We start from the raw sequence: 10,721 nt of genomic DNA on the forward strand, positions 1-10,721 counted from the left end.
GAAAAGATATCTTTATTCTGAGCAGTTATTTAATGATTAACTGTCCCTGAATATTAGAAGTGTTTATGAAGATCAGTTAAAAATGTTCAAAACAGCCCTGACAGGTTTGGCTCAGTGGATAGAGCATCGGCCTGTGGACTGAAGGGTCCCAGGTTCGATTCCCATCAAGGGCATGTACTCTGGTTGCAGACACATCCCCAGTAGGGGGTGTGCAGGGGGCAGCTGATCAATGTTTCTCTCTCATCGATGTTTCTAACTCTCCCTCTCCCTTCCTCTCTGTAAAAAATCAATAAAATACATTTTTTTAAAAATGTTCAAAACATAATGGTTATGTAGTCTGAGGTACTATCTGGTACCTCTGTTTTTTTTTTGTTTGTTTTATTTTTTATTTTTGTTAAATATATTTTATTGATTTTTTACATAGAGAAAGGGAGAGGGATAGAGAGCTAGAAACATCGATCAGCTGCCTCCTACACACCCCCCACTGGGGATGTGCCCACAACCAAGGCACATGCCCCTGACCGGAATCGAACCTGGGACCCTTCAGTCTGCAGGCCGACGCTCTATCCACTGAGCCAAACCGGTCAGGGCAGGTTACCTCTGTTTTTGTCAATAGGAAAATAAAATTCATTCAAAGTTCTGCAGAAATAATGGCCCTCTCTCCTTCACACTCCCCTTCTTCTGCCCCTCATTTGCCACCCACCCACCTTCCCTTTATTCTCTGTGCTCTGGGAGCAACAGCATAGGCAGCGTGATGTGCGCTGACTCTGACTCGTCTCTGCCTCTCTTCCAGCCATGGGGTCCCTGTATCCCTTTAATTTTATAGAAGAACCAAGCCTAAGGGAGGTAATAGGTCTTTTTTTTCTGAGTCACTTAATTAAATTCAGCTAAGTAGAATTGAAGACTGGTGTTGTATTGTTCTTTTGAATTCACACCTAAACACTTTGGCACCCATTTTAGAACAAAACATTAAGCTACAAGAAGTTAGACTACAACATAATATACTTGAATATTAGTATTTCTGAATTTAAAAAAAGATAAATTTTATCTGCACAGTAAAGGAAATCATCAACAAAATGCAAAGCAATCTATCGAATGGGACTAGATACAGGCAGTCCTCGGGTTACGTCGGACTCGATGTATGTCGTTTTGTGGTTACGTCGCCATCTCCCATTTATTTATAAAAAGAAATATGCCATCATTTTGATGTATGTACATATGTGCTTTATGTTTTATATTATTTATTTACCACAAGTAAAGGTCAGGAATTGTTATCTTTTAAATTTTTTTTACTGTTTCATTTCATTACTGCTGTGTATGTGCTCCACGTGAGTGGTGTAGGTGCTTATGTAGGTGGGTTCTACTGTATTTGCATATTATATATGATAAGTGGTTAACACCCAAAATATATAAAGAATTCAACTCAGCAAAAAAAAAAAATCTGATTAAAAACGGGCAAAGGATCTGAATAGACATCTTTCCAAAGAAGACATAAAGATGGCTAACAGGTATATGAAAAAGATGTTCAACATCACTAATTATCAAGGAATTGCAAATCAAAACCACAGTTCACCTCACACCTGTTGGAATGACTGCTGTCAAAGATAAAAGTAATGTGTTGGTGTGGATATGGAGAAAAGGAAACCCTTGTGCATAGTTGGTGGGAATGTGAGTTGCTGCAGCCCTCTATGGAAGACAAAAGAGTTCCTGAAAAACTTAAAATTAGAAATATCATATGTCCAGCAATATTACTTCTGGGTATGTATCCAATGAAAAAAGAAAACACTAACTTGAAAAGATATCTGAACCCCCATGTTCATTGCAGTGTGATTTACAACAGCCAAGATGTGGAAGCAATCTAAATGTTCATTAGATGAATGGATAAAGAAACTGACATGTAATTTAGCCATAAAAAAAGAAAGAAATCTTGCCATTTGCAACAACATGGATTGATCCTGAAAGAATTATACTAAACTAGAGGCCCAATGTACGAATTCATGCACCAGTGGAGTCCCTAGTCCTGGCCTGTAGGATCGGGCTGAAACTGGCTCTCCGACATCCCCCGAGGGATCCTGGATTGCGAGAGGGCGCAGGCCAGGCTGAGGGACCCCACGGTGCACAGTCGGGGTCGGGGAGGGATGCGGGAGGTTGGCCAGTTGGGGAGGGATCGTGGGAGGGCTCCAGGGCTTGCATGTCTGGACCATCTTGCTCTCAGCCGGACCCCAGCAGCAAGCTAATCTAGCAGTTGGAGCGTGTGCCCCCTGGTGGTCAGTGCACGTCATAGCAACTGGTCGACCAATTGACTGTCTGCCTCCTGGTGGTCAGTGCACTCATAGCGAGCAGTTGATTGGCCTTAGCATATCATTAGCATATTATGCTTTGATTGGTTGAACAGCCGACCGGTCAACCAGACACTTGGCATATTAGGCTTTTCTTATATAGAATGAAATAAATCAGACCAGAGAAAGACAAATACCATATGATCTTACTTATATGTGGAATCTAAAAAAATAACTGAGCTCATAGATAAGGAAACAGATTGGTGATTGCCAGGCATGGGGGTGGATGAGATGGGTAAAGGTGGTTAGAAGGTACAAACTTCCACTTATAAAAAAGTCTTGGAGATGCAATGTACAGCATGGTGACTAGAGTTAATAAATTTGATAGTTGCTCAAAGAGTAGATCTTAACCCTTTGCACTCCGAACCATTCTGGACATTGGCTACCAGCTACTCGACGCTACTTTGCGGCGGAAACGTGCATTTACAGACCCTCGTATTATTTAGTATAATTTTGGAACCAAGTAACGTATTATAGTGATATTGGACTTATATGAATTGGGTGACATCGAGGAATGTATATTGGCAAAAAAAACAATATTTTATTGTTTATAATTTTGTACAGTATGATAAGTTTTGTAACACTCCCCAATATGCATTGCAGGCTGATTAGTGCATGTTTGACAGTAATAAGTGGTTTGACGCCTGCCACCAGGTGTTTTCCTGTTAGAACACACAATGCAGTCCCGTTTTCTTTGTCCCACATCGGGAATATGTAGTTTATTGTTTAATCCGACACTAAACCCGCTGACATTTCTTGTATATATCTTAGTAATTTTACGATATTTTGATTTAATTTCTTGTGCCATTTCAAGATAAAACTGCAGGGAAACATGCATGTCTCAAAAAGTTGCGTTGAAATAACTCAATTCCCCGTAATCACTAATAAACTGCAATGTCCCCTGAGAGGGGACATCCGAGTGATATGCTAGAATTCCGATGTCCCCTGAGAGGGGACAGCGGAGTGCAAAGGGTTAAAAGTTCTCATAAGAAAAAAAAATTATGGTGACAAATGTTAACGACTTACTGTGTTGATAATTTTAGAATATATACAAATATTGAATCATGTACACCTGAAACTAATACAATGTTATATGAAAATTATATCTCAGTAAAAAAGATAAGTATCTTTATTCCAGTCATTTTGTATATTTTAAGTTTAATTTAGAAAGAAGATATTAAGAATTGATGAGGCATTAATATCTGAGTATGAAATGATGTAAAAATGATGATTTTTAGTATCTGAGTTTTTTTGAAATGTGTAATAAAAAATTTTCTTTAATCACTTAAGTCCCTGGATCTGCTATTTAAACATATATTGTTTTACAGGTAAGGCTGAAATCTATACATGAAAGCTGGAAAAATCTCTCCAGTGCTGAAAAGCAAGTAAGTATGGTTTTAGTCTCAGATATCTAGTTAGAATATCTGTGAGAGAATGTACTAAAGCAGTGGTTCTCAACCTTGCTAATGCCGCGACCCTTTAATACAGTTCCTCATGTTGTGGTGACCCCCAACCATAAAACTATTTTCGCTGCTACTTCATTACTGTAATTTTGCTACTGTTATGAATCGTAATGTAAATATCTGATATGCTATATGTGTTTTTCTGATGGTCGCGACCCACAGGTTGAGAACCGCTGTATTAGGGCAAGGCTTGATTCATGTGAAAACGACCTTATATTACTTATAATACAGTTAAAGTATTTTTAAATAATTTCATATTCCTAGAATCAATTTGCCTTTTTTCTTTTGGTAGTTTTTAACTGCAAATAAAATTGATATTTAAAACAATGTCACACCAAATTCAGTGTCCAGTGTATGCAGTGACAGTCACACTGTGCCTCTGCTCCTTCCCCACATCTCAAGCCCTAAAATTGTAACAATTTAATTAATACAAATCTTTATCTCTTACCTTATCTCACAAAAACATTCCTTCTCCAGTCCCCCTTTACACATGTAGAAGAAGAAGGTAATTTTTATAGTATATATGGAAGCATTTCAGAAATCAATGGCGAAGATTCTTCTGAAGAAATCATTTTAACAATTACACTTTTTCTCAGGTATATATTCAACTTGCTGAAGATGATAAAGCTCGTTATTACAGTGAAATCAAATCTTGGGAAGAACAAATGGTTGAAGTTGGACGTGAAGATCTTCTTCGTCGCAAAGTGAAACCCCAATCAAAAAGCACTGAGAAATACTAAATAGAAGATTGAGTTATGTCCATAATGGATAGACACAAGAAACCAATTAGGTCTCAGTATCTGAAACGGTTATAAAATTAAAAGGATAAAGCTGGTCAACATTTTATAATTAATTCTTTTTTCTTTAGCCCATGGACTTCTGCCAGTTCAGTACATTTTGTATTGGTATCTTGCTTTGGAAAACTCAAACATAGAAAAGTTCATCCAAAATTTATTTTGTGTTTAGCAACTACTGAGGATCAAAATAATCATGAAATGCATCAGTAACATTTTACCTTTGATAAAGGTGAGTCAGACTGTGAAGTTTTTTTATAGTATTTGATGATTGTGGAAAGTATTCTTGTTTCCTTATATTATGGAGGCAGGGGTTTCCTATTCAGAAGTGTCCCAAGTTGTAGAGCCAGAGTGTTCTATGATTAATTGTGCATTTTTTAAAGAACACCCAGAGCTCATTTAGGTAAGCTCCAATCCCTAGGTGTACTTTATATTCAGAGCTGATGGTTCTACAGGCAAGGGCTTGCTGGTTTCAGTTGTAATTTTTTGTACAAAAGATGGAGAGATTTGTGAACCTTTCTTCATTGTCTTTTTTTCTAAAGTAAAAAAAAACTAAGAAGTATATACTAAATCAATACATATTGTTTTATATTTCATAGAATACAATTTTTGTTTCCTAATTATATGTTTAAGGTAAAACATTTGTTTTACAGCTTCTTTCTGTTTTTTTTTTTTTTTTTAAAGTAGGGATTTATATTCTGAATTATTTTTTCTCTCTCATGTGAGTATATTTATCCAGAGAGAACTTGTCTGGTAAGTTTTAAAATGAGAGATCCAGAAACAAGTTTCCAAAGTCTTTAGACTTAGAACCTGTAATTTTAAAACATTTTATATAAGATAAAAGACTATATAAGGGACAGCTAACTCTGCCCATGGGCCAAATCCAGCCCACTGCCTGCTTTTCATGGCCTATGAGCTAAGAATGGTGTTGGCCATTTAAAAAAAAGAATATTTCAAGACACATGAAAATTAATATGTTCAATGTTCATAAATAATGAATGAGTATGAAATACAGCCGTACTCATTCATTTATCTGTTGTTTATGGCTGCTTTTGTGCAACAGTGACCGAGTTGAGGAGTTACTTCAAAAACTAGTTTGCAAACCCTAAAATTTTTACTGTGTGATTCTTTACAGAACAAGTTTGCCAACCCATGATCTACAGTATAGTGTAGTATGATAATATGTTGGGATAGGTTTTTTAACTGATTGTGAGGTTCTTGTTTTAGAATCTTTGTCACCATTGTCTTAAGAGGAAAAAGGTCAAGTCACAGAAGAAGCTAAACAAACTGTTGCTCCACAGTGTTAGCAAGAAAAATAATCTTGTTTCAAATTATTTTGTATGATAATGGAGTTCCATTTAGTGTGAATGAGATTCTCTTCAATTATTTCCTATGACTTAGTAAGTGAATCTTAAGAGTTTTCCATTTAGCACATATCACAAAAACCTTTCCATCTTTTACTACTTGTTTATCCTCTTGAGAGTCAGCAAAAGTTTTCAAAATTCACACTTCCTTTTTGAGCAAAACAATTCATCTTTCATCATTAGTTCATAAGAATAGGATAACCCAAAATTTATACATATCTTATATTATGCAAACTATTTAGGAATTCTGGATTCTAGATCTACAGAAAAATTTTGAGGATTTTTGTTCTTTGTGGATAGAAAATAAGTAAAAAGTCATGACTTGTTCTATACTGAACTTGACAAAAGTATGTACTGAAGAGAAAAATATAATTTAAGAGGAAGCTTAAGATTTAAATATTTGAAGTTAGGTGTTTTTAAACAATTTTCTCCTGTGGTGATGAATACAGGACAAAGTTGGCTACGAGTTAAATAGACACTGTGGGGAGAGGAGTTGGGGAAGAAGAGTTGTGCTAGTGTCTCTCAGGCTTCCTCAACGGGGTTTCCGGGAGAGATTAAGCCCTAATTCCCTGTGGCATATAGAATGGTACTGATTATGTACCATATTTAATGGAGAAATCATTCAAGTCATATATTGTGTTCTGTGCTTCAGATGAGCCCAAGGAGCAGGTGGGAGTCAGTGTTTGTGATGTAGGATGGGTGAGGTTGAGAAATGAGTTTAAAAAAGTGAAAAGAGCTAGAGCAAAACCATTTTATGATAACATCAAATTTTATTTGGTTTCCTTTCTTTCTAAAAGAATGTCAGTTTTAATGCTTTAAATATTAAGATAATCTGGGTCCACGCCTTGCTTAGTAAATTTAAGTACATGTTGAAGACGGGTATGGGTATACCAAATGACTTCCAGTTTAACAGTATGTCCAAATTTTCTATTATGAAGAATAAGAAATTAGGTCAATAACCAGTGGCCACTCATCTAAAGCCTTACTTTTTAGACCTAAGTTGACTTAACAGAGTAATTGCTGTAGGAGCTAAAAGAAGAGTGTGCTACGGGGAAAGATGCTGAAGAATTGAAAGTGGTGTTTATGCTTTTCTGAGCATATGCTGTTCAGAGACATAAAGAGATTTCTATACTTTTGTTCATTAGACTAGTATTAGGTTTGAAATAATTTGATGGCAGGAGAGGGTTGTGTGATAATTCTACTTACTGATGTTTAAAGGATATTGTGTGAAGATTCAGCCTACCATAATCATGTAAATTTTGCTATTGCTTTTGGCTAAAACTCCCTTCTTGAAAATGCCATTTTTAAAAAACAAGGTGTATTTTTTATAGTCGCTACAAATGTGTGTATTTAAATTTCTGAATTAAAATATAAGTTGATTTAAAGTAACAAGCAAATTTTACTGATTTTTTTCTGACATTTACCTTACATAAAATTAGTCACCACCAGGAAGTTTTTATATATTAAGTGATAGTACCCATTGATTTTCATTATTTTATCAATATTAACTGTGAGAATATTCTCTTCCTTTCTTTCCTCTCTCACAGCCACTCTCCCTTCTTTTTATACCACCAAGCTCTTACAGACAAATTTGAAAATATAAGCACAGACTATTGAAGTTTTAAAGCAGTAATATTTTTAAAATTGAACCTTTGGGAAGGAAAGACTAAGAAAATGAACATATTTATTATCACTTTGAATTTGTAAGACTTCGCAAACAGAAAGTAAAACTGTACAAAGCTAGTATCATTACTTTTCACATTGTTCACAAATAAAGTACTTTTGGTAATTGATTAAATCATTAATTATATTTAATGGAAAATACGTGAAACAAAACATTTTCTAGGAGAGTTGACCCTCCATATCTGTGGGGAATTGGTTCCAGGACCTCTCACCATGACACCAAAACCTGTAGATGCTTAAGTCCCTTATATAAAATAGTTATACTCAATAGTTGTTATTATGTATTGTTTAGGGAATAATGACAAAAAATTTGTACATATTTAGTATACACACCCATCTAGGCCTATAACTGCATAGTACAACATCAGCAACAAGAACTTTTCAAATATTTTTAATGCAGTTAGTCCATGCATGCAGAATCCACAGATAATGGAGGGCCTACTACATTAAAACATATGAATGTATATATTTTACTGGCTAAGGAGCTAAATACAGTTAGCCCTAAATAAGGATTTTAAATAAACATTTAAAAATCACCCTAACATTTAAATCATCCTTACATAATGGTTTCTGATTTATATAAGTGGTGTGTAAGAAAATACTTGAATTTATTATTTTTTTGCCTGTATTAATTTAAAGTTTGTCCCATTTCATTCCTCCTCCCACACTCATCATGTATAAAAGATAGGGGAAGAAGGGAATACATAATTTTGACCTTACAGTCTCAGCTACTGGCCTTCACATTAAACTTGATTTGGTTATACCCATCTTTAAGGTTGTATATTTATTAGAAATTTTGTGCATTGAATCATGAGTAGGATTATGTGATGAAAAGAGGGCTCCAAGTTACTATTTTTATTTTTTGTTAATCCTCACCTGAGGATTCTTTTCCATTGATTTTTAAGGGGAGGAGAGAGAAACATCAATGTGAGAGAGACATCAATTGGTTGCCTCCCAAATGTGCCCCTACTGGGCTGGGGATCCAACCTGCACCTAGGTACATGCCCTTGACCGGGAATTGAACCCTTGGCCCTTTTTGGTGCATGGCCCTGCACTCTAACCACTGAGCAACACTGGCCAGGGCTCCAAATTTTTTAAATTAATTATTCAGAAATTGTTGAAGCCTTAGGACCATTCTACTCAATTTTGGATTTTTTCCCCTTGGTCACCAGTCAGAACAGATCCTCAATACTTGTGTAACTAAAATGAATAGGAATTTTACTGGTACATACAGATGCCCAGTAGTTTTTTCCAAGCTGGAATTTATACCCCGACTATAAGACTACTTAGGTGAGGATAGTGGAGATTTGTTAAAAGTGTAGAAATTTTATCTTAATTTTGAATAACATCTGAATTTATATAAACAGTATCAAATATTACTTTGACCTAAAAAACTCAGGATATTATGTGTGGGAAGCAACCGATCAATGTTCCTCTATCCCTCTCCCTCTCTCTTTAGAATCAAGAAAAAAAAAAAAACAAAAAAAAAATCAGGATATTTCCCCAAAGCTATCTCCTAGCCCTCAGTTTTTGCTTTTGTAGGGCTTCTACTTTGCATTTGTAATAAGAACCTGAATGTCTTTGAATGAGACATGTCACAACCCTTAGCCAATACTATTATTGAAGCGTTATATTGGATTCAGAAGGGAAGTATTCCCCTTTTTTATGAAAAATGGGAATTGATTGTTGATTCAATTTGTTGCTGAATAGTAAGAACAAGAAAATGTAAGAACAAAAATAAATTAGAACCAGCCATTGTTCTCTATAAAGACCAAGTGATGAGAAAAAAAAGTTTGAAAATAGTGAGACTAAGCCCATTTCCACTCAATGGTATCATTTTGCAGCACAAAAGTTTTAATTTTGATGTTATATTTTTGTTGTTGCTTATGTTTTTGATGTCATATCTAAGAAACAGTTGCCAAATTTAAGTTCATGAAGATTTACCCCGTTTTCTTCTAAGTGTTTGATAATCCATTTGAGTTAATTTTTATATATGGTGTAAGGTAGGGGTACAGCTCCTTTCTCTCAAATATGGATATTTGTTGTCCGAGCACCATTTGTTGCTACCCCTGTAAAAAATCAGTTGACCATAGGTATATTTTTTGAAGTCTTAATTCTATTAGGCTGACCTATATGTCTGTCTTTATGCCAGTACCACATTGTCGTCACACTGTAGCTTTGTGTAGTAAGTTTTGTAACTGGCAGTGAGAGTTCTCCAACTTAGTTCTGCGTTTTCAAGATTGTTTGGGCTATTCTGGATCTTTTGTGTTTCCATATGTTAAGGTCATGTTAAGATCAGCTTGTCAATTTCTGCAAAGAAGCCAGTAGGGATTTCATTGATTCTGCAGTAAAATTGGTGCTTTTTGATATTAGTTTCTATTACTTTGTGTCATCAGTGCCATCTTTATATTAACTTGCACCTGGCAGATATATAAACTTGTTACCTACATAATTGGAGCATGATTATGGGTTAACCTAACAGTGAAATGTCCACTATGCAGCTATCTGTTGTGGTAGGAAGGCCAAGGAAACAGCACATTCAAAGGCCTTATGTTCAGGGTGGCAAGAATAAACTTAATTCAAGAGATGCATATGAAGTTGAATCCACAGGACTTGATAATTGATGGAGTGTGAGAGAGAAAACGGAGAAAAATATAAAAAATTATTCCCAGATTTCTTTGGACAACAAGATGGGAAATGTTGGAGAAGGAGCACCAACATTGGGAACTCCCCTTCCATCTGTTCCATGAAGACTGATTCATGATGGCTATTTGCATGGTCTTAGAGGTCCGTGTAGAAAGAGAGCAGTAAAGAGAGATTGTATCTGTATAGCACTTCTGTTTACAAAGCACTTGCACATTCCTTCGCTTATTCTTTGCCTGGAGAGATTACCAGAGTATTCATTTCTTGTGGTTGCTGTAACAACTACTACAAACTTGGTGACTTTACACATAGAAATCTGCTCTCTAATAGTACTGGTGGCCAGAAGTCTGACATCAAGGATTCAGTGGAGAATCTGTTGTTTGCTTCTTCCAGCTTCTGTTGGCTGTCGGCATTCCTTGCATGTGGTGGCTGCAT

General features: G+C 35.7%; 1 protein-coding gene across 1 annotated transcript in view; it reads left to right on the plus strand.

Annotated features, from left to right (window-relative positions):
* Window positions 1-7,352, plus strand: part of TFAM (transcription factor A, mitochondrial) — a 15,603-nt gene extending 8,251 nt beyond the window's left edge. The window contains exons 6-7 of the mRNA XM_006098897.3: window positions 3,668-3,724; window positions 4,399-7,352. Of these exons, the coding sequence (XP_006098959.1) occupies window positions 3,668-3,724; window positions 4,399-4,542 (201 nt within the window). The 3' untranslated portion in view covers window positions 4,543-7,352. The remainder of the gene's footprint in view (window positions 1-3,667; window positions 3,725-4,398) is intronic.
* Window positions 7,353-10,721: the final 3,369 nt, after the last annotated feature.

The sequence above is a fragment of the Myotis lucifugus genome, unplaced genomic scaffold (assembly GCF_000147115.1).
Source record: "Myotis lucifugus unplaced genomic scaffold, Myoluc2.0 scaffold_253, whole genome shotgun sequence".
In the NCBI taxonomy this organism is placed as follows: Eukaryota; Metazoa; Chordata; class Mammalia; order Chiroptera; family Vespertilionidae; genus Myotis; species Myotis lucifugus.